Here is a 27,802-nt window from a genome sequence, read left to right on the forward strand (position 1 = left end):
TCAGACAATTTATATAAATTTAGGTAATTTTGCATAACTTATTATATACTGACTATGTTGAAATGTTTCCAGACAGATTCTAGCAGATTCCATGAATTACATGCTATTAGTGTTGGGAGAGATCCTATTTTGGCAGATCACATGAGTATGCTTGAAAAGGATTTGTCACATATTATCACATATTGATTTATTTGTTATTTACATTTATAGGGCTGTTCAATAATTGTTTCTGAGCACCTTACAAGGATTAAAAGCAAGATAAATGACACCTTTTGTCCATTTACAAGGCTATAGATAATGGAAAATGCCAGTGTCTAACTTCCATTTATACAAGCTATAGACAATGGAAAAACACACCACCATAACCCAGAACATAGGCTATGAAAGCCAGATTTTAGGGTTGTTGTGATGGTGGTGGAGTCAAATTCATTCTTTGTCTTCCACCAGCAGTATTCTAGATGTCTCTTCACCTGTTTCATCCCCCTCAGTTCCTCAGTATGGGGGCTGGGGTTGAGGGGGGGATGAAGAGTCTACAAGTTAGGAGTGGTCTCGTGAGTGCAATTCTATCCAGAGCCCTAGACATCTTTCTGTTCTAAGTAGCAATTAGGAGTTTGGAAGGACTATGCAGCAGATGATAAAATAAATGTAGTCTATAATCTACATTTATTTATTTTCAATATGAAAAGTGTTTTAGTAACTACGATGAAAGTTTATAGTCATGTTTTATGACATTATATAGTCATATAATGTTTTCCATATTTTGCTTGTAATACCATGGCTAACTGTCTACTACTGGTAACATCTCTAAACTTGTAGTGATCTATTAGATTTGTTTTAATATTTAAATATATTTGGAAAAACACGTCCATAATAGAAGTTACGAAGTCTTTACCCTCTTTTTTCAAAGTATTTTATTCAGTGTGATTACCATCAGATGAATTGGTATGTTTAGCAAATTATAGGATACCATTTCTAACATTATTTACTTTCCCTTATTTACTGTGAAGTTTTATACAAATGTACAAAAAAGTAAGTTCTAACTTAAAGAGTAATAACATATTAGTTTTCTGTTCTCTGAACTTCAAATCAAATGGGATGTTTGGTTAATAATGAGAAATTCTACATATGTCTATTTAATATATATATATATTGGACTTTACAGGGGAAACTGATAAGAATAAATTCTTATTTAGCCATGAAACACACTGGATAATCTTGTACCAATTGAAACGGAAATGTAGACTATCTTACTACTCTGTTACTTCAGATGCTAAACAACTCAAACAAAATCCATATTATATTGTTGCAGATTGCAAGCAATTATAGGAATGTTATTGACATTTAAATACTTAAATCTTATTGGGTTCTAAATTAACTATTTCATCATACTGTAGACTTATGGTGAACTGGAGTCAGTTTCAACAAACTAATGAAAAGTTGACTTTATTTGGTAGGATAGCATATATAAAACATATTCAAGTTAATAGAATTTTTTAAAAAGTAGAATGGCACAAAAATGTAAACATTACTTTCTGAAACAATTCTGTGTACAATTTAAGGTAAGCAAAATTTTCTGGAAGACAAATTTGTTCAGATTTATTCCCAGTTAAATATCAGAGTAGTTGTTGCTCCTGTGGAGGCATCTGGGCAGTTTTTTGCCCAGTTATCTGGGAATGGTTTGACCCTGTTGCTCCCGAGTATGAGTGCAAGCACTTGTGTTTTAGACCCATGCCTTCCTGGCTTGTGAAAACTTCCTGGGAAGTGACATGTGGTTGGATTCTGGGAGTGATACTTCCCTATGAGAGGGGATAGTGCCCCAGTCTTTTAAGGAGGCTGTAGTCTGCCCTCTTCTTAAAAGGCCATTCCTAGACTCCACCATATTGGTTATTTTTTGTTCTATCTCTAACCTTTCCTTTTTGAAGAAGGTTGGTGATTATCTGGATCACTTCCACTCAGGGTTCAGGCCTGAATATGGGATGGAAAGGATATTGATCACACTTTTTGATTATCTCTGGTGGGACCAGGATGGGGGTAGTACATCCATCCTTACTCTACTTGTAATCTCATATATATCTTCTTAAATAAATAAAAAATATATACACACTGTATCAGTAAGATTCTTCTTCCTTTGAGGCGTCATATTTCTACTTTTCATGAGAACAAAAGTGTTGTAACAGTTGCAATCAATGAAAAGAGCCCCTCTTTAAGGGAGATGGGTGGTTAAGAAATAGGATAACTAACTAACTAGATGAATAAACACTATCAATATTTTTCATTTCCTGAAATAATGCAGTATCAATGAAAATATGCATCATATTCTTCATTTGGATTGATCCAATTATCCAACCAATTACAGCATTAAGAGAAAGTCAAATTCTGTAATTGGCCTATACCATATATAATGGGATACTGCTAATTCTTAGACAATGGGTATAAGATATAGCCTAAATCAATAACTGATCAAAGTTCTTTTTGTATGCAATGCATATTTAAAATTCACCGCTATTAAGAGGTCATTCATTTGCACATATACGAGCTATATATTTCTTCTTTAATCTTCCTTTGAATGCATTTCAGTGAATTATCCTTGTAGTTTTTATTTTGACAGCTCTCTTTACAGCAGTAAAACAAAATGTGTGCATTGCAAATGGCAAGAATTCAAATTTCAGCTATGTTTATCCAAAATAGCACTGAACTGCTTCTGTACTTATGCTATACTGCCTACAGCCTTACGGAAGGGGAGACAGATGGGATGAATTTAGCAGGGAAACAGCTGGGGCTTGAAGTAGAGACAAGCAAAAGTTTTGCTATCAGGCTTCATTATGTATCAAGGTACCAGTAAAATGTGTATCCGTAAGGCAGCCAAAAAAAGTGTGTCATTTGACTAGTGATAATTACCTTTTCTCAACAGCTGACAATGTTCTAAGTAGCATTAAATAGGTATAATAATTAAGCAATAAGACAAGGCAAGCAGTGCTTTGTTTGGGATTATAGCTTGCCTCAGGTATGTTGCTAGGCGTAAGGCTGAAGGGTGAGTGTTTTTAGACACTTGAGAAATGTAACAATCCCTAAGAAATGTACTACCTGGAATGTCTTGCTGCTTTTAAACAGAAGTCCAGAGATGTTAGACACTTCAAAATCCTGTAGATTTTGCTGACATGAAAATAAAACATTGAATGCCCAGTATCTTTTATTTCTATCTTTAAAAGACCAGTCCCTTATTTCCATACTCAAAAGGCTCAACATGGGTGAATGTTTAATATCTATCCATTACACTGGAACATCATAATCTTATTAACCCATAGCTAGCAATATTGTTTACATTACTAATGAAATAAAGCTGTTTGTGTCAAGGTCTTACTTTTTTTATTTATGATTTTGCAATATTTCTTCATTCTCAGCCACATTTCATCTCTTTCAGTATTTATCTGCATACAGATGTCCAAAAAACCAGCCACCAGACATTTAATACCAGTGTTATATTATTTCAGAAAGACACAAAGAACTGTTCCATTATAGTAAATTGTTCCATTAGAACAATCTGATTTAGAGTATGGCAGGCTGGCAAGAACAGCCTGTTTGATCCTGGAGTAAAACAAAACAAAACAGGAGTTTACCAAGTCAGCATAGAAGCAACTAAATTAGAGAAACAGACAAAAAGTATTTACCAGCCTGCAGTGGCCTAAAATTGATTTTTTTCTTAAGAGTCAAAAGAGGTATGATTATGATTGCAAAATGCTCTGAGATATTGTACCTGCATTGGACTGCTACACAGAAGACTCTGTAGTAGACAAGGAGAAAAAAAAATTATAAACGAACTGCTTGTCGATTTTAAGTTATTAAATAGGAACAGTCTCTTACATTCTTACAATCTAGTGCTTCATGTAACCAACGTAATCCATAAATGCATTTAATATAATTCTCAACCCAGATTACTTTCACAGCAATATTTCATATTCCACTTATTTATACATTTTAAAAGTTCTTTCTAAAAGAAAAGATTTCAAAGTACTCTTGGTCACAAAGCAATTAAAGTAAAACCAGAAACAATCACTGTGCCATTTAAAGAACTCTGCCAAATAGGTTGGTAATTAGATTTTATTGTTATTTGGAGTTCATATAAGGCCTGTGGAAGGATCCCAATTTTGTTAAATACCCAAAGTGGATATTTGCTGTGTGAGATCTGCCGCTTACTAGTATTTACAAAACATCACACTGTGCATCTTGGAATATCAGAGGGATACCACACAGAAACTGAACTTAAACACACAGATGTATCCATAACACAGAAATGAAGACAATGAGAAAATAGTAATTTAAATACCTTCTTAAAACAATTATTTAGAGACAAGTGACTCTACTGGAAATCAGCAAAGAGGGTCCCATTCAGAATTATGACATAACATATACCTAAAAATAAAAATAGAGTATTTCTGCAACACTTTTAATCAGGGTCAAATTCTTAAGTAGCTTGTGAATTAGATGCCTATTATGGGATGTGGCATGCTGTTTTTGTTTAGTATTACACTGGTTTCTTTCCATAAATCTGCTAAGATTGTATTGGCTCAATTCTTGGATCTTAGATCTTAAATTGGCTGCTTTCCTGAAGTTAAAGAGTTATCAAAGTACTGGTCATATAAATAAATTATGATCCTTAATTCTTCATTCAACTCAATCTATCAAAATGCTTCAAAATGAAATTAAAGTGGGATTTGACCAAAGTTTAATGTAGACAACCTATCTACTTGTAGCTTAATAACACAGGCATCCTATTCTTATATCATAAGTAATTTATTAGTTGTAAAAAATATTTCCAAAATGAAACAAAGGCACTTAAGTGCCTTTTCTGTCTACGGCAGAGATTTTTGGGTAGATCTATAGGAGACCTTCACAGATGGGCTGTTTTCCTCCTTTCTTCTGCCTTTACATGTGCATAGATTCAATATATGGAGATGGTGGGGAACAGAGAAATGGGAAATATACACTGGTTTTCCTTCTTATAATCTCTCTGCTGCCTAATATATATGTAGTGGGTAAATCAGGGAAAAAACTTGATTAGACTTTTGATCTTTTGCAATCCTATATACATGAGATCTGTATCCCATAGTAGAATGGATCATAAAAGTATGGTCATGTCTAAAGAACCATTCAAGACAATATTCCTAATTCATGTTTCAAGTAGAGTTAACCACATATTTTCTACAATTAAGAAAATTTCATTGCAACAATTGACTGCAAAGGATATTACTCAACAGAATCGGATGAATTTCTTTACGAGCTATAGCTCATATATGAGGAGATGAGAGAATGAGCAAAGGGGAATATTAGTAAATTCACTTCTATAGAATACACACTATAAAATATGATATCAAATATTACACGTACCACAGTGAAATAGATTTCATAAATGCTATGCTTGCTTTCAATTCTGAAAAGGCCACCACTCCAGGTATTTGGCTGCCAATTCAACCCAGAAGCATAATACACATTTGACACATCGAGTCTTTATAATCTAACATCTATGAAATTAGACAAGATTTTTTTTCTTATTTATAGTAACAGGCAAGTGCAGAGCTCTGCCATCTTGTTACACAGATGGCTGTACATTTTTTTAATTGTTAACTTACAGCCACTGATGCCTGAGGAATAGACACACATCTGCCCCAAACTGCCAATTCTCTAAGCTTTTCTTTTGAACTATGGTACTCAAAAGAGATCAAGTAGGTGTTAGAAGCCAATTTTAAAAGCAAAATATTGGTCATACGCATAGACATACAGTAGACAAAGCTAAATAGACAGCAAAAACCTCTTTTGGATTTGCACATACCAGGTTAACTAATCAACAAATACTCACTGAATATAAAATATTATTTGAACTGATGTTTTTAATTGTTACCACATCATGGAAATAGCTGGTATTAATTACATGTGTGACTGATTCATATAGAAATAAAAACATGAATGTTTTTAAAATGTCATCTTTTTTTTAGGAGCTCTCTTTTCCCTGAGGCACTGATACATTAATTCTTCTACACATGAATGCAAGCAAATTTATTTTATTTATATTTATATTATTTTGATCTAAGAAAAAGAAAAGATATAACATTTTGACAAATTCCAGTGAATGTTTATAGAGATTCTCAGTCATCCAGGTCATAGTTGTCCCAAAGGTGCATTTTCAAGAGGCAACTGGACTTTCTGGTTTTTCTTTGAAGACGTTTTGCTTCTCATCCAAGAAGCGAAACATCTTCAAAGAAAAACCAGAAAGTCCAGTTGTCTCTTGAAAAAGCACCTTTGGGGAAATTCTAATGATCTTGCATAATTACAGCAGTCTAACCATGACAGTGATTACAAAACCACATAGTTGTAAATATTTTTAATCAGGAATCAAAACTTAAGGAAATACATTAATACATACAGGATTGCATTAGGCAATCTTGCCAAAATCACTAATTTGTAAAGTTTTTTTTTTTAAATCAGAACTGGATTTATGGCATTCCCAGCCCTTTTTCTTAGTGTGGTAACTCTGGTTTTATGTCATTACAAATAATTACAAGTGAATTTCCAGATAATCAGCTTTAAAATATTATTCAAAAGAGTAATTTACATCAAGAGTCTCCAACCCCCGGGCAGTGGCCCGTTCAGAACAGGGCCTTGCAAGCAGGTGAGAGGATGCGCGCATGAAGCTCCATTTGCCACTTGCATAGAACCACACCCTTCTCCCCTCCCCCTGCTGGTCCACCAAGCTGGAAAGGTTGAGGACCGCTGATTTACATGAAGCATGTTTTTCACCAAGTAAAAGTGACATTTAATTGTAGTTCAACCTCACTTCTGAAAAATTAACATTTGGATAAAAAAATACTATAAAAAACTTGAATAGACTATTCTGAAGGAAGAAATAGAAAATATGCTCATAGAACACCTGTTTGGAAAACGTCTGTCACTTGGTTTCTTAGTATCTACCTGGTACCTGCAATAAGAAGGTGGAACTGGTGGAACACATCAGTTAGTTTCTTAGAACATCAATCCTGGGTGATTAGCAATATCTATCTGCTAGGATGAAATAACACCCTGTACAACTAAAAGATCTCAACAAAAAAATACATGATTACATTTTGGGGTTGAGACTGGTGAAATCCTCTAGGGTTTGCTACCGGTTCACTGCCCATGCATGCGCAGTGTGCACCAAATGCATGCTGTGCACATGCAGTGTGTGCCAAATGCATGCTGTGCGCATGCAGTGTGCACCAAATGCATGCTGTGCATGTGCGCATGCGCAGTGCATGCCAAATGCGCTCTGTGTGCAGAAAAAGGACACTTTCTAAGGTTAGTAGAACAGTGAGGGGCGGAACAGCTGTGCCATGCTATTTAGATTCGCTGCAAAGCAGGATTTTCTTTCTAGCGAATATAAATCGTGCGGCACAGCTGATTGTCAGAAATACCGGTTTGGACCAACTGGTAGCTTTTTTTTACTACCAGTTCGCTGAACCGGTAGCTTTTATCACTATCGGTTCGCCTGAACTGGTGCGAACTGGTAGGATTTCACCACTGGGTTGAGATAAGAAAGAAATGTTAGACCTTCAATGTATGAGAGGTGTTTAGTGTGTGAGAATTAGGACGAGCAATTACTACAATAATGAAAATTCAGATAAGTGATAAAAACTGGGCTAGGCTGAACAGATTCAAATTTTTGCTTGTTTTAAATTTTATGTTTGACTGTATGACTGGATCTGATTGATAAACACATTTAAGTAATGAAAACTCTCCACAGCTGTTTTGTCCTCTTAGGCTCAATTGTGTATCAAGACAAGGAGAGATAGGTGCTACCATTTCAGTGATTATGTGGCTATTATAGTAAATTTTTACCAGTGTGGTAAAAATGACACACTGGTCATTGGGAAATGATTCATGTTCTACTTTATTCTATTTTTATGAACGTATCTTTTCTTTTATGTACACTGAGAGCATATGCACCAAGACAAATTCCTTGTTTGTCCAATCACACTTGGCCAATAAAAGTTCTATTCTATTCTATTCTATTCTATTCTATTCTATTCTATTCTATTCTATCAACACAATCCTGATTATGCTGTTTGACTCAAAGTGCTGTTACTAAACACAAGAAAATAGAAAGAGCTCATTCAATAAATGCTTAATCAAATAAGCTGCTGTATAAGTAGGGTCTATGGCAATTTGACACAGCCAACTTGCTATGGCCAACTCGCCACAGCCAACTCACCATGGGACAAGAGTTACACTAATATTAAAGGAATGGTGGAATAGAACCATTAAAAAAAGGATGCCAAAGGAAGGAGAAAATGAAGTGTGAATGACAAAAGTTAATTTTTTTTTATTTTAAATAATTAAATTGAATTGTTCAATTATCCCATGGCGAGTTGTCCCATGGTGAGTTGGTGGCAGTGAGTTGGCCATGGTGAGTTGTCCCATTCTGGTACAAGCAGTGTGTGTGACTAAAGCTGGTTGAGTGAAGATGAAAGATTCAAATAGATTCAACTATGTTCATCAGCTTTCTTGAATGACAGTCTATAACAGAAGACAAAGTTCTTTAGGTCCATGTAGTAAAGCCCCACCTCATAATGAGACCATAAGGCGACAATAGGATACGGTGATACGTTTGTTTCCTGTCTTCTATCTGTATTGATAGAAGTGACATTAAAATTAATGCTGGTTTTTCCTTCAACTTTTTGAAGGAAACTCAGTGAAGTTTCTCATCAGATGTAGCTTAGTACTTTATCGCTTGTGATTATCATAGTCACAAACATGACAAGGCACATTTCCACTTATGACTGTATGACTGTAACTTTGTTGCTGGCAATCCTTATGATTTATATTGATATATTGATCATCAATTGTGTTGTAAATGTTGTACCTTGATGAACGTATCTTTTCTTTTATGTACACTGAGAGCATATGCACCAAGACAAATTCCTTGTGTGTCCAATCACACTTGGCCAATAAAAAATTCTATTCTGCACGGGTGATAGAGGGAGCCCCTCGTGGCTCCCGAGTGACACCTATCCTGCGCAGGCTGCACTGGCTACCTGTGGCCTTCCGGGTGCGCTTCAAGGTGTTGGTGAACGTCTTTAAAGCGCTCCATGGCATAGGGCCGGGTTACTTACGGGACCGCCTGCTGCTACCGAATACCTCTCACCGACCCGTGCGCTCTCACAGAGAGGGACTCCTCAGGGTGCCGTCGGCGCAACAGTGTCGTCTGGCGACACCCAGGGGAAGGGCCTTCTCTGTGGGGGCTCCCGCCCTCTGGAACGAACTCCCCCCAGGACTTCGTCAACTTCCGGACCTCCGAACCTTTCATGAGCTTAAAACCCACTTATTCATCTGCGCTGGACTGGGTTAGTGTTTTAAGTTTATGGGTTTTAATGGGTTTTAGTCCTAAATTTTAATCGTGGCCAATTTAATAAGTTTTTTAACTGTATTTTAATTGTATTTATAGTGTATTGTGTATTTTTACTTGGCTGTGAACCGCCCTGAGTCCTTCGGGAGAAGGGCGGTATACAAATTTAAATAATAAATAAATAAATAAATAAATAAATAAATATTCTATTCTATTCTATTCTATTCTATTCTATTCTATTCTATTCCTGGTCAGAATATAACTGACTTAAATTAGTTGAAAATGTCAACTGTCATGACTATGGTTAAGCTTTGGAGCTGCAACAATTGCAACCTGCCTATTATCAGATGAAACTAGGTGGAGTTTTCAAGACTTTGGAAGATTTTCCAATCACTTAATGGATTTGGGGGATGACATGATAAGTTCACAGAATTGTTGAGTGCTCTTCTACTAAAGTCAGACATTTTGGTTTTCTGAAGAATTTAAGATATTGAGATGCTTGATGTATTTCCAGCTTTTGAAGCAATCAACCCCTCACAAAACTTCCCCATTTGGCACACCAGGCTTTCCCCCACCAGCACCTGTAGTTTCTGACAATGACCACCTCTTTTCTTGTTTCCAGCTGTCATATTCAGTGCTGGAAAGGACGCTTATCTCCAATGTACAGTAGAATAAATTCTTCCTACTTAAAGAAAAGTCTTATTCTGCATGTATAGGAGAAAGATGGGCTAGAATTCCTTTCTCTGACTGATGATGTTCTGAAACACTGCAAGACACTGAATGTATATAAACAAATCAAGACTCCGTTCAAATAAAACTGAGTCTGGTTGGCCAGCAGACATGACAAAGTAAGATTGTAGGTATACCCTATTCAGAATTGGGCAGCATTCCCTCTGAAGCAGATTTGAAGCCTGAAGGTATGTTTAGATCCAGCACTGTGTACCAGTTGTGCCTGTTTCTGCTGGAGACATACATGACCATAATGATGTATGCCTTAATTATCTCATGTTTAAATTAATGTAGCTATTTTTTCCAGGGGCCTGCCCTTGAAGAATGCTTGGAAAGACTCAAATCAAAAACAATGTGGTCACATTGCCTTCTTATGCAGGCTCCATTTATCACAATATGCTATTCCCATACCAACTGCTCAAGTTTTCAATCCCTCTTGATCATAGCTAAGATGCAGGTCCCAGAAAACCCTAAATTATTTAGGGTCAGTCCATCTGAAAAGTATAACTTTTCATATGATCCTGTCAATTATTTAAAAATTGATTTCAGAGAATGTTTTCATCACCAAGATATGGCACGCTGGTGACAAATGGAACTTTTTTTTTTCCTGTGGCAGAATTCCATCTGTAATCTTCCATTTTAATCTTAAAGCAATTAAGATTGGTTCTACTTTTATTTAGTGTTTGATAAGCATGTATTCTCTTGGTGGTCCTTCATAGCCATATGTTATGGTTGAGAACATGTCTATGACAATATATACTTCTATTGACAGAACACACACACACAAAACTAGTGAGTACTAGTATCAAAACCATAAATCACATGTTAAGTTTTTCCTTCTTTTTTATGCAAAAAGTCATTAAGAGATTTCCAGTCAGGTATAAATGTGGTTATTGTCTTTTCTCTAATCAAACAAGTCAATTACAGAAAGTTCTGTCATCTTCACAAAGCATTCCTCTATTGTAGGAAAGGAAGGAAAGAAGTCCTGTAACTGCCTATAGGGGAGGGCTCTCATCTCCGTTTTAAGGGCCATTGTGCCAGCGCTGTCTGAAAACATTTCTGTGATCATGTAGCCAGCATGATGTCATGGAATGCTGTTTCCTTCCCACCAAAGTGGTACCTATTTATCTACTTGCATTTGCATGTTTTCAAGTTTCTAAGCAAAGAGAGCTCATCCCGTCTCATGACACTTGGATCTCGAATCTGGGCTGTTGGTTTCCAGCTGACCAGCTCAGCGTCTTAACTGCTGAGTCACCACACCACTCTCTCCCCTAGAAATATTGTCAAAAATTTTCCATCTTTGGGCATACCATCATGTTGAAGTAATCACATATAAAAACAGTGTTCCATGACTCTTTTCTGTTTATCCACCAATCCCAGGAGGAAAAGTTCTGGTTTCAATTAAATATTAATACCGGTATTTAAAATCTTAGGAATCACTATATGTATTTGAGCCTAAATTATTCAAGCTTTTTTACATGTCCAAGATGATAAATGACTCGTTATTTTTCACATTTCCAATACAAATTTGAAATATCTTTAAGATTCTACATTTTTCTAGTGTCATATACCTCATATACCTCATTTTATAAACATTTTCTTTAAGATTATAACAAAATATACATTTTAATCCTTTCAACTACATATTTGACTGAAGCTGTGATTGCCCTTTTGTAGTGCTGCCTGGAGGCTGTGGGAGCCTGATGGGGGACAACAAGCTTAAGCTGAACCCTGGTAGTGGTAACCTTGATAATGTAGGTATGTGGAGCATCAGCATCTGGAGGCTTAAAATCTTTAGTTCTGGGTGGGGCGGACACCACCCCAGAGATACCCAATGGGGGATCATAAACTCCTGCTCAAAAAGCAGGTGGCAGGGCTAGGAAAGCCTTCACACAACAGCATGTGGTACACCAATTGCACCCTTTTCTCAATGGTGAAATCCTGCACTGAGTCACTCAGGCCCTGGTCATCTCCCGCTTGGATTACTGCAACATGCTCTACATGGGGTTATCCTTGAAGAATTTTTGGAAGCATGAAGCAGTGCAGACTTTTGAAGGCCCAAGGATGGCAATGTAATACCATGAGCTGCACTGGCTGTTTCTGGGTGCAATTTAAGGTATTGATTATTATCATTAAAGTTCTTTATGGCATGGTTGCAGAATACATTTGGAGATGTCTTTCCCCAATGGGACTGACCTGTCCATTGATGCTGGCAGAAGGAGTCCACTGTGGATCCATAGGCCAAAGGATTTCAGTTGGTGAGATCCAGGAGAAGAACCTTTTCTGCCACGGCCGTCACCCTTTGGAATATCTTGCTACAGGAAGTAAGTCTGATTATCTATTTTACCCTTTAGGAAAAGCGTCAAAACTTTGCTATGCCAGCTGGCATAAGATCCTGAAGGAGAAACATTTTTGCTTGAGGTGATTGGTGTATTAAGAGAGAAGGCATCCCTACTTCTCTGCTCCAAACCTATGGTTTTTTAGTTTTATTTTTTGTAATTTTAATCAGACAATTATAGTTGTATATTGTATATGCACTGTAAGCTGCTCAGAATCACCTTGAATTGTGAAATGGGTTGCAAATAAATTTAATAATCCTAATTTTTTTTCTCATTTCTCCAGCTGTATGTTATAACCAATTTGTTAAGCTCCATTGGTAAGTTTGTACATTTAGCAGTTGCATGTTGTTCAATACCACAAATTCGTTTATCTACTGAAATCTTTCTGAGAATGGTAAGAAATAGTAAGAATGACAGGAAAAGCTGGTAATAAATGATAGCAATGGTAATGGTAAGAAAATCATTGACAACGTCTCGCCTGGATTACTGCAATGCTCTCTACATGGGGCTCCCCTTGAAGGGCATCCGGAGGCTGCAGTTGGTTCAGAATGCGGCTGCGCGGGTTATAGAGGGAGCCCCTCATGGCTCCCGTATGACACCAATCCTGCGCAGACTGCACTGGCTACCTGTGGCCTTCCGGGTGCGCTTCAAGGTTTTGGTAACCATCTTCAAAGCGCTCCATGGCATAGGGCCGGGTTATCTTCGGGACCGCCTGCTGCTACCGAATACCTCTCACCGACCCGTGCGCTCTCACAGAGAGGGACTCCTCAGGGTGCCGTCAGCTAGACAGTGTCGTCTGGCGACACCCAGGGGAAGGGCCTTCTCTGTGGGGGCTCCCACCCTCTGGAACGAACTCCCCCCAGGACTCCGTCAACTTCCGGACCTCCGAACCTTCCGTCGCGAGCTCAAGACACATTTATTCATCTGTGCAGGACTGGCCTAGATTTTAAATTTATAGGGGTTTTAAATTGGTTTTAATATTTATATTTATATTTTAAAATTTGGCATTAGAATAAGTTTTTTAATGGTCATCTTAATTTGTATATAGATGTTTTATTTGCCTGTGAACCGCCCTGAGTCCTTCAGGAGATAGGGCGGTATACAAATATGAATAATAAATAAATAAATAAATAAAATAAAAACAACTATGTTCCTCTCCTATCAGTTCTTCTCTTGATTTTTTAAATATTCCCATTAATAAAAAAAATTCACAATATGTTAACAATGTATCTTTGCCTGTTATTTCTCATCTATAAAATGCTTCTTGTGCTTTAAAATATGCTTTTGGGCACAATCTGGGTTTGCATCTGTAATCTCAATGTGGCACATCTAGTATAACTTTTTTTGAAATCTGTATTAACCTTAATTTTATGATGCCACAACCTTTCATGCCATCTAAACCTCAGATGATGATGATGATGATGATGATTATTATTATTATTATTATTATTATTATTATTATTATTATTATTATTATTATTATTATTATTTTACATTTATATCCCGCCCTTCTCCGAAGACTCAGGGCGGCTTACAGTGTGTAAGGCAATAGTCTCATTCTATTTGTATATTTACAAAGTCAACTTATTGCCTCCCCAACAATCTGGGTCCTCATTTTACCTACCTTATAAAGGATGGAAGGCTGAGTCAACCTTGGACCTGGTGGGACTAGAACCTGCAGTAATTGCAGGCAGCTGTGTTTTAATAACAGGCTTCTTACAGCCTGAGCCACCACGGCCCTAGATTATGGTCTTCCAACTCTAAATGTCTTTTATTTCTCAGGAGTGCCCATTGTTTTATTCAAACCAAACAACATGCTACAATACCCAATTTCAGATAAGATAGATCAAATCCTCCTTTTTCCGTTGCAATTTGTAACACCTTATATTTAACTTGTAGGTTTTTCTCTGGCTGTACAAACTTACTAGTAGATGTATCTTTTTGACATTATTTTATGGTACATCAGCTGTCAAAACACTTATTGTCTGAAACAAAAATATCCCAGAGATTCTCCCTAATAATGACAATTGTAGTTTTTCCCATCTTAGTCCACAGTCATTCCCAAGTGATCTACGCAGCGATGAAAGAATGCAAGGATTATTTTAATCAGGTTTATTATATAAACATTTATATTGAAACATGGTAAAGTCCTTTGAAAGCAAATCTGAAGTAATCAGAAACATAAAGTAACTGCCATGAACCAAAGATAATTTTAGCCAACTATTTGTGTAGAAGAGGCTCTAAATAAAATGTTACTGTAGTCAAAAAGATTTAGATTACACCAAGACTGTGCAACTTCTGTTGGCGTAATGAAGTACTAGTCTTTGTGTGGCATATTGAGAGGATAGCTGAAAAAATGGACAAGCTAAGTTCAGGAATTTTAAGGGATAAAATGGATGATGCGCACACCTATAAATCTTAAAGCACTGATTTTAACCCTCCAAAATCCTCAAACAATGCAACCTCCCAAAAGTTTGGGCTTGTACACCACTTGTGTCATTAAGGGGAATATGAAAAATATTGTTTGGTACTGGACATAATTTCTATTATAGACATATCTTAGAAACTATCTGTTATTTGTACAGAGAGAAAATATATCCCCGAGGTGTCTGTGGAATTCATAAAATCTTCTTGCCACCTGTTAGGAAAGCTTCACTATTAACCATTCACTTTTTAAGTTAATAATGATCCTTTCTTCTTAGAATCATATAAAGATTCTTGAATCTGCTTTATATGTATTTGAAGTCTGCTCTGAAATTCATTTAGTTTGAGATTCTAAAATTAAAAGTTAACTTCTAAGGTATTTGATGTAAGTCTTATCCCAACTACAGCTTTTATGTTCACTTTAGATCATTTCTTAATTTTTCTTCAGTTTTTTCTTTTAAATTATAATCATCTTCCAAGTGAATAAATCTGTTCACATTTTGTTTCATATCTTTAGTATCATTTAGAATTAAAGAATTGCTCTGTATTTTTTTCTCCATATAGATTACCTGCAATATAATCTTTTTTTAAAAAAGCAATTACATTTCATGTTTAAAAGCTGCGACTGATTTCTGTATGTTGGGTGTATGTTGGATATTCTGAGTAATACACTATTGCACTGATTCTATCCATTTAAAAAAAGTTAAATTCTTTGGACTTGACAAGTTCTTCAACATATGGAATAAAGAGTCAACATAAAATATTTTATATATAGTTTATTCCAGTGTTTTTCGTTGCTCCACTCAGATTCTTATAATATCAGAATATCATGATAGGGCCAAGTACAAATGGGCCCAGGAAGACAAAGCCTATTAAACTGATTAAACACATCAAACATTCAAATATTTCTGGGAGTTGTTATTTATCCTAATAAGAAAAGATTCATATCCCTGCCATATTTTGTATCTTTCCTTTCAGATTATCTTCTGGGTTAAATTGGGCTGCAACTGCAATTTTTCTATACTGGGAGATCAAAAGAAACAACCACAATATTAAAGACTCTAATTCAAAGCCAAGGATCTATGGAGCCAGCAGCTATATAATAACAATAAAAGTCACTTTCTAAAGATAGATAGAACACAGAATCTGATACTATTTCCCAAACAATTGTGAGGATATAAATGTATGATAGAAAAAAATCTGAAGAGTTCAGATCTCCTTCTCCTTTATTAAAGCTAAAACAAAAGCTTTATGAAATGTTTGAAATGGAAGGGTGAGGCATTTTGGTGAAGTGATATCAACTGCCTCTATTTTGGGGGGGACAGAGTAAACACATATTGTCACAAGCGGTAATATCTGAAATACTGGTAGGTAACGTATTCGTAAGGAAATATTCCAAACCTTAGATTAAATTAATAATGTAGTGAACAACAAATCTAGTGCCGTTTTACAACTTAATAAGTTCTGATATGAATATTACCAAGAGGACTGAAAATGAGGCCAAACGATTATAAATGACAAGATATATAAACAGCAAGTAAGACATTTAGAAATTCAGTGAGAGGAAAAAACTGAAGAAGTGGCATTTCTTAAACAGATGTAAGGGTGACTGCAGATGGCATGTTAGAGAAGGTCAGCTGCCTCAGAGGCAATAAACAAGAAAGTTGATTTGTGATTGAACACAAAGAAGAATAATCCAAAAAAAGGGAGCGAGTAGCCTGGATAAAAAAAATATTTTAAGCTATTCTAAATTTTCAGCAATTATTCTTCTGCATTATTAATACCAGGTCTTATACATCAGAAGCTAAGTCTCATGGCAAATGTAGATGAACAGACATACCTAAGATGACCTGACTGGTTTAAAGGAGGCAACAATCCTGTCTATCATAGCCACAGAGTGATATGGAGCTCTGCCTCTACTGGATGGAGAGGTTGTTTTTTTAAAAAAAATAACATGTATGTTTTACACACACTTACACACATCTGTATTTTTTTAAAGTCTATTGAAATATAGTTGCTGACAAAGACACAGAAATGATTTATTGGAGGCAAGCACATTTGAATATAATTTGGACTGCATTTGTATTTGATTTTTTTTTATCTGTTAAATTTTTTTAAAAAAAATAAGCTATTACCTAAAATATTGATAATGTTTTTGAGATGAAAAGTATAGGAACATCAGTTTTGTTATAGTAAACCGCACAGGGATAAATTAATAAATCTCCCTACCTTAGCTTCATTTTTTCATGCATCCTTCCATGCTGGATACACTGATCCTCCAATTCATCATGCCTTTTCTGCACCTTCTCAAGTCTGTCACGGATGTACTCATTTTCCTGACTAAGCTGGCTGATTTCCGACCTAGAGAATTAAGAACACTGATGATGGATGTTGCCAGATTTTATCATGCAGTGTATCATTAACTTAACAACTCTATACTTCACATCTGCATCTTTCTTCAGAGCAGAGAATATCAAAAAGTACTCCGGCAGTACTGTTGCATAGCTGAAGGCATAACTCTACCAGAATCTGCAACTTAATGCCTCTATTTAGACCAGCACTGGCTTAGATAATAGGTGTCACATTCTAATTTAGAGGACACTAAGAAGTAAAAGGCTGAACTATTGTTGCCAGGGGTATTAGGGTTTATTGGCTTTTGTCTCATCTTAGTAAGCTGCTCAGAGTTACTGTGAGTGATTTGGGCAGCCATGTAAGTTTTTTAAATAAATAATTAAATATAAAATAAAATATAAAATAAACCACGGACTTTTTGGGGAAGTTCATTACACTAGGGAATAACTATGAGGAAACTACCTTATATAATTTCATTTACTTTGCAGGAAGGTGTTAAAGTTTTTTTTTCAGTGCCACAAGACTGCAGGAACCACATTAGGTGGGCCTGAGGGGGCAGACCTTCTATGCCATGGTAACTGCATTATGGGACTTTCCCTCCCCCCAAAGTGAGATAATCTCCATATTTTCTGGAAGTCCCTCAATACCTGGCTATGTCATTTGGCCTGGAGGTTTCAGGAGACTGGTGAAATCTTGAGATGGCTTTCTTACTGATCTTAATCTCTTGTGTGTTTTATGTTTTATGCTTATTTTTGTCTGCTTTTGACACGCTTATTGTTTTTATATTTTTTGCTGTATGGTACTCAGAGTCATTTCTTGTGAGGTTTAATAAATAAATAAATAAATAAATAAATTGATAGATAGATAGATAGATAGATAGATCCTAAGCATATTTCATAGAAAAGACATTCCACCAAATTCTTTGAACCTCAGATTAAAAATATGGCATAGCACAAATGATTTTGAAAACTGGAGTCACAGAGTATATAGTTTAAATAATAAAAGAGTTATCATGGCAAATAATTAAGCCCACAATTCTGTCATTTCACTCACACATCTTCTTTGTGATGTAGGCACTGCAATGTTACTGAAATACCACATCTGCAAAATGTAGCACTAAACATTCGTAAATCTTGATCCATCAAGAAGCTATTACACATGTAGTCCTCAAACTTTGACCCCAAAATTTCTGTTGCTAACCAAGATAGTTGTTAAGTGAGTTTTGTCCCATTTTATGACCATTTCTGCCATAGTTGTTAAGTGAAACACTGCTGTTGTTAAGTTAGTAACCTGACTGTTAGGTGAATCAGGCTTCCTCATTGGCTTTGTTTGTCAGAAGGTCACAAAAGGTTGATCACATGACTCTAAGACACTGCAACCATTATAGATACATGCCAGTCGCTAAGCATCCAAATTTTGATTATGTGACCACGGGGATGCTCTAAAGATTGTACGTGTAAAAAATAATCATGACACTTTTTAAAGTGCTGTTGTAACTTCAAATGGGCACTAAATAAATGGTTGTAAGTTGAGGATGTTGTAAATCACTCATGCACATTTAACTTAAAAAGCCAGTTTTGTCTCTTTAATTTTGACAGACATACAAAAATTTCATCCAAAATATTTGGTTCACTACCGTTTTCCTATTCATCAGAAACTTAGCATTTTAGCGTAATATAATTAAATGTAAGGTAACTTCTATTTCTTTTGATGGAGATTAGGACAAAAAAAAAGATATCACAATTGTGGCTTACTTTTCTGCACAAGTTCAGTTTTAGCTTCTGATTCTCTAGCTTTGCAAGACACTCCTGGTGTTTAACTGTAATGACTGCAGTCATCGAATGCAGCATCAATTGAACATGCAGAAAAACAGTTCAACCGGATGCATGTTCTTTACTTCAATTAAACTCACACAGTTGGATGCCTACTGTTGCCAAAATGGTAATATAATTTATCCATTATAGGGAAACAGTAAAACTACACTAAAAGTCATTTAACAATATTTATAACACCATAAAAACAGTGTTAAAATATATGGACTGCAATGTGCACCAAAATTATAAAATTTGTTTCTCATAATCGGTGATTAAAAACAGGATCGTTTCTCTAGCTTCAATACACTCAACCCTGGTGACAGATTAGAATTCAAATCTTAATGATCAATTTACAATTAACAAGATAGAAGTGAAACAAATTAAACCAACCATTATATATAATGAGACCCAATGGACTTCCATTGTTGCACTTAATTACAAAGCGCAAATCACAAATACACAATAGACAGTGTCAAGCATCAATCCACAAACCTTAGACACCATGATAATCCAAAAAAGTGGAAAAAATCATATAGAAAACACTAAAGTATTGTATTATTACAATTCAACATGTTACATAGAGCTAGATGTGCAGCTGGAGGGGAGTAAGTTCAGTATGTCCAAGATCCGCCTATGTATGTGGGAAAATTTTTGCTCAAGCTAATTTTTTATTATTATAGATTCCTCTGAACAATTTGCCAACAATATTATACATTAGTGAAGGTAACAGCTAAATCCAATAAAGTTGGTTTGCGATATATTTGTGTAAGATAACTGCATCTTTACACACCCTGGATATAATCAGTCTCAAGGTATTCTATATATTAATCAGTATAATTCATTTCTTGACAATCTTACCAAGAGAACAATAATCCTTAATGCATTATGTTTTGTTAAACTTAAGCAGTACTACAATACTAAAATTTCAAAGAATATTTTAAGATATTATATCCTTTTCTTGGTTCAAATGGCAGAAAAATTCTTTTTAATAAACAAAAGCACTGTGCCAACAAATAAGTATATTTAATATGGAAAATACTTTGCTTTTTGATATTAAATTTTTTTAACATTTAAGAAGCTTTGCTTGGGCTTCCTTGGTTGCATGAAATAGTTCAAAGTGGTTTGTTAATGTCAATTATACTATACTATATTATACTATACTATAGCACCAAAACAGATACAATCCTAGACCTCAAAGGAAGCCAAAACCTAAAAATGAAGGAAGTAATACACTTAACTATAATTTAATTTGCATCGTTAATCTAGAGAAGGAAGTTCACACAGATACCCGATGCCTGTAAAAATGCACAACTTTTGATATATCTTAAGAGGCATAATCTGAGGAGAGATGACTTTTAATTATATTCCAAATCTTATTTATAAATGTTAGTGTCAACTTGAAGGAATTTCTTAGCATTTAGAATATGCATTCATGACATAGTTAATAAGAAACATACATTATTTATTACCACATTTTCCCCAATCTATAGCCATTTCATACACAATCATTATTAATTTTGCCAGCAAATTATTTATTGCACAATGCAAATTTTAATAAAGAAGCAATTTCAGAATGGATTACCCATGATTACTGACAAGATATCAGATTAATTAATCATTCTAACTGTAATTCTCAGTTGCAGAATGCTCCAATCTCCATCAACAAAGTTGCTAATAATTATTTCAAGAACAGTGCCCTGGAGATTATTCTGTAATTTCAAAGAGATAAAGGCACAAGTGAGGCACAAGCTAGAAGCAGTAATGGTGGGGTAGGTACCCTGTTTTCCCCAAAATAAGACATCCCCTGATAATAAGCCCAAACGGGCTTTTGAGTGCATGGCAATAAAGCCAAGTGCTTATTTCAGGGTTCAAAAAAATATAAGAGAGGGTCTTATTTTCGAGGAAACACCGTATTGCTAGACTATTCTATAAAGGCATATGTTCTTTCCAGATATGGCTTACAACTCCTGGTATCAGTCCCCAATGCAAACTCAACACAGTGGAGGAGAAAAAGGTGGATGGATAGAGATGTCATGGGAGATGGCTTGGCTGTATAGAAAAGCACTTCATACCGCAACATTTAATTAAAGGTTCCACTTCCATTCAGATTAACATGATTAGCATAAGGTACAGGAAAAAAAGATGCCAACTGTAGCAATAGCATTTCAATGCCCAACTGTACAAATAATTATCCCTTGAATGTTTGTAACTTAATCTGAATCAAATACCCTGTTTTCCCCAAAATAAGATATCCCCTGATAATAAGCCCAATTGGGCTTTTGAGTGCATTGCAATAAGGCCAAGTGCTTATTTCAGAGTCAAAAAAATATAAGACAGGACCTTATTTTCGGGGAAACACGGTACTTGTTTGTTTGTTTTTAGGGTTATAGGGTGACATATAGAGTGCACATTTATAAATAAATATGCAGTGTGCAAAATGGATAAACAATTCCTTATGTATTTATTTATCCCTTACCTAAGAATATGTACCTCAGAAACAATTTTATTCAAGAACTGATTTATATCTGCCCTTGTGCTTAAGTAATCTAGGCACAAGACTAATAATTTGAAATCTATAATGTATTAAAATTATTCAGTTAATTTAGCTAATAAAAGTGGGAAGTTTTTAAAAAGCTGATACTGCACATATATTATGATTACAACTACTGTGATACACAAATGTCTTTTCTATTAGGAATCACCAATTCTTTTTGTAGTATGGGCTAGGAAGAAGCTCATACATACATACCACCAGTGGTGGGCTGCTGCCAGTTCGGACCGGTTTGGGTGAACCGATAGTTCCGACAATCAGCTGGCCCTGCCCACTCCTGTCCTATATTTCCTTCTTTGCAGCTCAGCTGATTCATGTGGCACAGCTGATTTCCGCACCTCTGCTCTTCTACTCACCAGGGCTGCTTTAGAAGGTAAGCAGCTGAGCTTCAAATTGCTGTATTTTGAACGCTGCGCGCAAGCGCATTAGGTGTACACGCGCGCGAAGCCCGTTTGCATGCACACTCACAGAACCGGTTGTTAAACCGGTTGTAGCCCACCACTGCATTCCACAGAGAGAGAGAGAGAGAAAGAGAGACAGAGATAGAGAGAGACACACACACAGATTATACACTCATTATATATTGATACAGATCATATATAGATGCTCATTAGTATGAACATATAATATCTATACTGTATATTGGCTGTAATCAGCATCTGCTTTTGTCCACATATTAAATGTGTTCATTGGGAATAAGAGAAGGAAGGAAAGAGATTAAAGATCACTGACAGCCAAAGTCTACAGCAATTAACATGCTGTTTTACAATGGGAAGCAGCATTATTTTGATCACTTACAAATATTAAGGAAGTCTCAATACTTTCTAATAGCTTTATATTGAAAATTACAGACTTTCTTTACCTATTTCTTTCAGTGACATGTTCAAGCTTCTTTCCTAATTGACAACATTCTTCTTTTAATTTTGATAGAAGAGCATTCTGGGAACTCAGTAACGATTCCAGTTCATTTACTAGAAACAACAATCATATATATACAAATATAGATAAGTTTTCTGAATATCAAGATTTAGATATTACAGAAAGCATTTTAGAAGTGTTTTAAAATTTTATTCTGACTACTATGCACAAATTACATTTTGAAAAAGTTAGACATAGCAAAGAGAAAACCTCTTTAAAGTATTAGGACAAATACATGGTCACATTTCTTGATATGAATTGTAAGGTTTTCTCTTTTTTTCGTTCAAATAATCAGTTTTATAGAAGTTTTCTAAACAAAGAATAGAACACCTCAATACTTCTCACTAATAACAAGAGCTGACACTTTCTCTTTACAAGGAAATAAACAATTGCCCTATGACAAATTCTATTTCCTATCTAACCTTTGTCTGCTCATCTTCATTTTTAAACTAAGTTTATGCAATTTTAGTGCCTAACAAATCATCCTGAAATTGTTGGCTCAGTCCCAAACATTAAGATATTGGGAGCTAAAATGAATTACAAAAATGCTTTAGATTCTGATGCCCAAACTACTATTTAAAAGGAGGAAAAATACAAGGAAAGCATTGCTTCAATACATGTTGCTTTTCCAAACTGCATTCTGAAAAACTAATAAAATTATCCCATCATCCACCACTTGTGAATGAATTGGCATTACATTTTGTCTAATAAAAAATGAAAACATTTTTTCATGGAAAATACTTTCACATAGAAACCACCAAACATGATCATATATTCTTTGTAATTATACTAAACATAATGATCTTTACACATAATACTCTAAAAACAATTTAACAATGCCATAACAGATAAATATTTACATGTTTTAGCCATGGTTTATTATTATGATTTATTGAATTTACAATAGGAGGTTGTTTCTTTGATCCTTCTGGATACCAAACATATTTCCCTGCTATATTTCCCTCTTCAAAACACCTTTGCAGGACAAGAAGCAATGGATGGAAACTAATCAAGGAGAGAAGCAATCTAGAACTAAGAAGAAATTTCCTGACAGTTAGAACAATTAATCAGTGGAACAACTTGCCTCCAGAACTTGTAAATTCTCCAACACTGGAAGTTTTTAAGAAGAGTTTTGACAACCATTTGTCTGAAATAGTATAAGGTTTCCTGCTTGAGCAGGGGGTTGGACTAGAAGACCTCTAAGGTCCCTTCCAACTCAACTATTCTATTCTATTCTATTCTATTCTATTCTATTCTATTCTATTTTCTTATACTGTAATAAGATCCTTCGCCAATATATCCTGCGTTTCCCTATCTAGTTTAGTCTGGGTGTAAAGAATGAGGCATTGGGAGAATATTTCTGCTATATAATATAATCAAAATCATTTTTGCATGGAGGCTGGAGTTATCTCATGAGTTAATCTGCAAACTGAAAATACCAGAGAAAATAGAGAATCAATGGACTGCTGCTGGATCTGATACCAGGATACTCCTTAAACTAAACTGTCTGCCAATTAAAGGAATAAAAGTTCCAGTAAGACAGCCTTTGTATGGCAGAGGAAACATTATTCTGCAGCTGTTATACTGAATAGAGTCATGACTGGTGGGAAGTTGCTGCTGATAGGTCATACACCATTTGGATTGTTTCACCTTCTGGCCAGAAGTTAAGGCTGGCCTTTTTTAAAAAAAGTGTTGTGATATTTGAGATAGTAGTAATATTCAGTAGTCTGCCTCAGGCATCCCTCAGATTAGGGTGGTTTTTTGCGGGTGGGGAGATAACTTCAAATCAATGTGGACTCCTGGTGACTTCTTACACTGATGCCTGGAATTTTTTGGCAGTATTTTTGAAAGACTTTCTTCCTAGGACTGAGAAAAAGTGATTAACCCAAAGCACTAGGCTTTCTTGGTGTCTTAGATGAGACTATTTATTTATTTATTTATTTTATTTATTTAATCAAATTTTTATACCGCCCTATCTCCAGAAGGACTCAGGGCGGTTTACAGCCCGATAAAAATACAAATATAATACAAGATAAAACACTAATTAAAAAACTTATTTAAATAGGCCAAAATTTAAAAATTACAATTAAAATGATAAAACCCCATTAAAATAAATTTAAGATTAAAATTCTAGTCCAGTCCTGCACAAATAAATAGATGTGTTTTAAGCTCGCGGCGGAAGGTTCAAAGGTCAGGAAGTTGACGAAGTCCTGGGGGGAGTTCATTCCAGAGGGTGGGAGCCCCCACAGAGAAGGCCCTTCCCCTGGGTGTCGCCAGTCAGCACTGCCTGGCAGACAGCACCCTAAGGAGACCCTCCCTGTGAGAGCGCACAGGTTGGTGGGAGGCAATGGGTGGCAGTAGACGGTTCCGTATGTAGCCCGGCCCTAAGCCATGGAGCGCTTTGAAGATAGTTACCAAAACCTTGAAGCGCACCCGGAAAGCCACAGGCAGCCAGTGCAGTCTGCACAGGAGTGGTGTCACATGGGAGCCACGAGGGACTCCCTCTATCACCCGCGCAGCCGCATTCTGGACTAACTGGAGCCTCCGGGTACTCCTCAAGGGAAGCCCCATGTAGAGAGCATTGCAGTAATCCAGGCGAGATGTCACGAGAGCATGAGTGACTGTGCATAAGGCATCCCGGTCCAGGAAGGGGCGCAACTGGCAAACCAGGCGAACCTGGTAAAAAGCTCTCCTGGAGACGGCCGTCAAATGGTCTTCAAAGGACAGCCGTCCATCCAGGAGAATGCCCAGGTTGCGCACCCTTTCCATTGGGGCCAATGACTCGCCCCCAACAGTCAGCCGCAATTGCAGCTGGCTGTACCGGGGTGCCGGCATCCACAGCCACTCTGTCTTGGAGGGATTGAGCTTGAGCCTGTTTCTCCCCATCCAGACCCGTACAGCCTCCAGGCACCGGGACAGCACTTCGACAGCTTCGTTGTGGTGGCCCGGTGTGGAAAAATACAGCTGAGTATCATCAGCGTAGAGTTGGTAACTCACACCGAAACCACTGATGATCTCACCCAGCGGCTTCATATAGATGTTGAACAGGAGGGGCGAGAGAATCGACCCCTGCGGCACCCCACAAGTGAGGTGCTTCGGGGTCGACCTCTGCCTCCCGTCAACACCGTCTGCAACCGATCAGAGAGATAGGAGGAGAACCACCGATAAACGGTGCCTCCCACTTCCAATCCCTCCAACCGGTGCAGCAGGATACCATGGCCGATGGTATCAAAAGCCACTGAGAGGTCTAATAGGACCAAGGCAGAGGAATAACCCCTATCCCTGGCCCTCCAGAGATCATCCACCAACATGACCAAAGCCGTCTCCGTGCTGTATCCGGGCCGAAAGCCGGACTGGAACGGGTCTAGATAGACAGTTTCATCCAGGTACTGGGGTAATTGACGTGCCACCACACTCTCTACAACCTTCGCCTGGCGAAGGTTGGAGACCGGACGATAATTACCTAAAACAGCTGGGTCCAGGGAAGGCTTCTTGAGGAGAGGTCTCACCACCGCCTCTTTCAAGGCGGCAGGGAAGACCCCCTCCAACAAAGAAGCATTCGTAATCCCCTGAAGCCAGCCTCGTGTCACCTCCTGTGTGGCCAGCACCAACCAGGAGGGGCATGGGTCCAGTAAACATGTGGTGGCATTCAACCTCCCCAATAACCTGTTCATGTCCTCGGGAGCCACAGGGTCAAACTCATCCCAAACAGTCTCAACAAGACAGCTCTCCGACATCTCATCTGGATCCACCCAATTTTGATCCAAGCCCTCCCGAAGCTGAACAATTTTATCGTATAGATAACCACTAAACTCCTCGGCACGTCCCTGCAACGGGTCATCCTGCTCCCCCTGTTGAAGGAGAGAGCGAGTCACCTGAAACAGGGCGGCCGGGCGGTTATCTGCCGACGCAGTGAAGGAGGAGACGTAGCAACGTCTCGCTTCCCTCAGTGCCACTAGGTAGGTCCTATTATATGACCTAACTAGTGTCCGATCAGCCTCCGAATGACTGGACCTCCAAGAACTCTCTAGGCGTCTTCTCCGGCGTTTCATCTCCCTCAGCCCCTCGGAGAACCAAGGGGCCGGTTGAGACCTGCGCCGGGTCAGAGGCCGCAAAGGTACGACACGGTCTAGAGCCCCAGCCGCGGCAAGTTCCCAAGCCGCGACTAGTTCTTCAGCCGAGCCGTGAGCCAGATCCTCAGGAAACGGCCCAAGCTCCATCCGGAACCTCTCCGGGTCCATCAGGCACCTGGGACGGAACCATCGTATTGGTTCCGTCTCCCTGTGGTGTTGAGCGGCGGTCCGAAAGTCTAGACGAAGGAGAGAGTGATTCGACCATGACAAAGGTTCAATGACTAAATCTCTCAAGTCCAGATCCTTCAACCACTGTCCAGAGATAAAAATCAAATCCAGCATGCCTCCCGCAATGTGAGTAGGGCCATCAACTACTTGAGTCAGATCCAAGGCCGTCATGGAAGCCATGAACTCCCGAGCTACTGTTGATGACATGCCGGCCGATGGCAAGTTAAAGTCCCCCATGACCATAAGTCGGGGGGTCTCAACTGCCACTCCAGCAAGAACCTCCAGAAGCTCGGGCAGGGCTGCTGTCACGCAGCAAGGAGCCAGGTACGTGACCAGCAAGCCCATCTGACACCTATGACCCCACCTCACAAAGAGGGATTCACAGCCGGCAATCTGAGGCTGTGGTCTCCCTCGGCTCTAGACTTTCTTTAATAACAACCGCCACCCCCCACCCCTACCTTGGGCCCTCGGTCGATGAAATGCTCGGAAACCCGGTGGGCACATTTCAACAAGGGGCACACCCCCCTCTGTGCCCAACCAGGTTTCCGTAATGCCCATAAGGTCCGCGGCACCCCCCTGAATAAGATCACAAATTAGGGGGGCCTTATTGGCCATGGACCGCGCGTTGCACAACATCAACCGGAGGCCTAGGCTCTGAGGGTCTTGACCATCCGGGGAACGGGAAAAGTCTGAGGGATCAGAGCGCGTGATCGCCTTCAAGCATTGAGCACATGCCCCCAGAAAACGATACGAGCCCTCACTTCCGCCATATCTGCCCCTCCCACTAACCGTACAGATAGGACCACCCTCACTAGAAGGAACGCAATCCTCCCCCATAACCTTCGAACCTATTAAATAACTGCCGCGAGCACATGCACATGACTAAAACTTATGTTCCCATTTTGCAGTCTGATATTCTAACCACACGGGGCATGACAAGCTCAGCAGTTAAACACACTGAACTTGTCAGCTAGAAAGCTGATAGCTTGGGTTCGAGACCT

At 37.7% G+C, this 27,802-nt stretch overlaps 1 protein-coding gene and 1 long non-coding RNA gene across 5 annotated transcripts in view; one reads left to right on the top strand and one right to left on the bottom strand.

Annotated features, from left to right (window-relative positions):
• SDCCAG8 (SHH signaling and ciliogenesis regulator SDCCAG8) overlaps positions 1–27,802 on the bottom strand; it is a 128,373-nt gene that overhangs the window by 24,786 nt on the left and 75,785 nt on the right. For 2 of the 4 annotated variants that reach the window (XM_058165564.1, XM_058165574.1), the window contains 2 exons: positions 22,445–22,553; positions 17,095–17,226 (listed from right to left, as the gene is read on the bottom strand). In XM_058165564.1, coding sequence (XP_058021547.1) covers positions 17,095–17,226; positions 22,445–22,553 — 241 coding nt within the window. The remainder of the gene's footprint in view (positions 1–17,094; positions 17,227–22,444; positions 22,554–27,802) is intronic. The other 2 variants (XM_058165582.1, XM_058165591.1) reach the window with 2 other exon arrangements.
• LOC131189539 (uncharacterized) overlaps positions 12,407–27,802 on the top strand; it is a 32,303-nt gene continuing 16,907 nt past the window's right edge. The window contains exons 1-2 of the long non-coding RNA XR_009153066.1: positions 12,407–12,426; positions 21,885–21,955. This is a non-coding gene — a long non-coding RNA (uncharacterized LOC131189539). The remainder of the gene's footprint in view (positions 12,427–21,884; positions 21,956–27,802) is intronic.

This window comes from Ahaetulla prasina, chromosome 1, assembly GCF_028640845.1.
Source record: "Ahaetulla prasina isolate Xishuangbanna chromosome 1, ASM2864084v1, whole genome shotgun sequence".
NCBI lineage: Eukaryota > Metazoa > Chordata > Lepidosauria > Squamata > Colubridae > Ahaetulla > Ahaetulla prasina.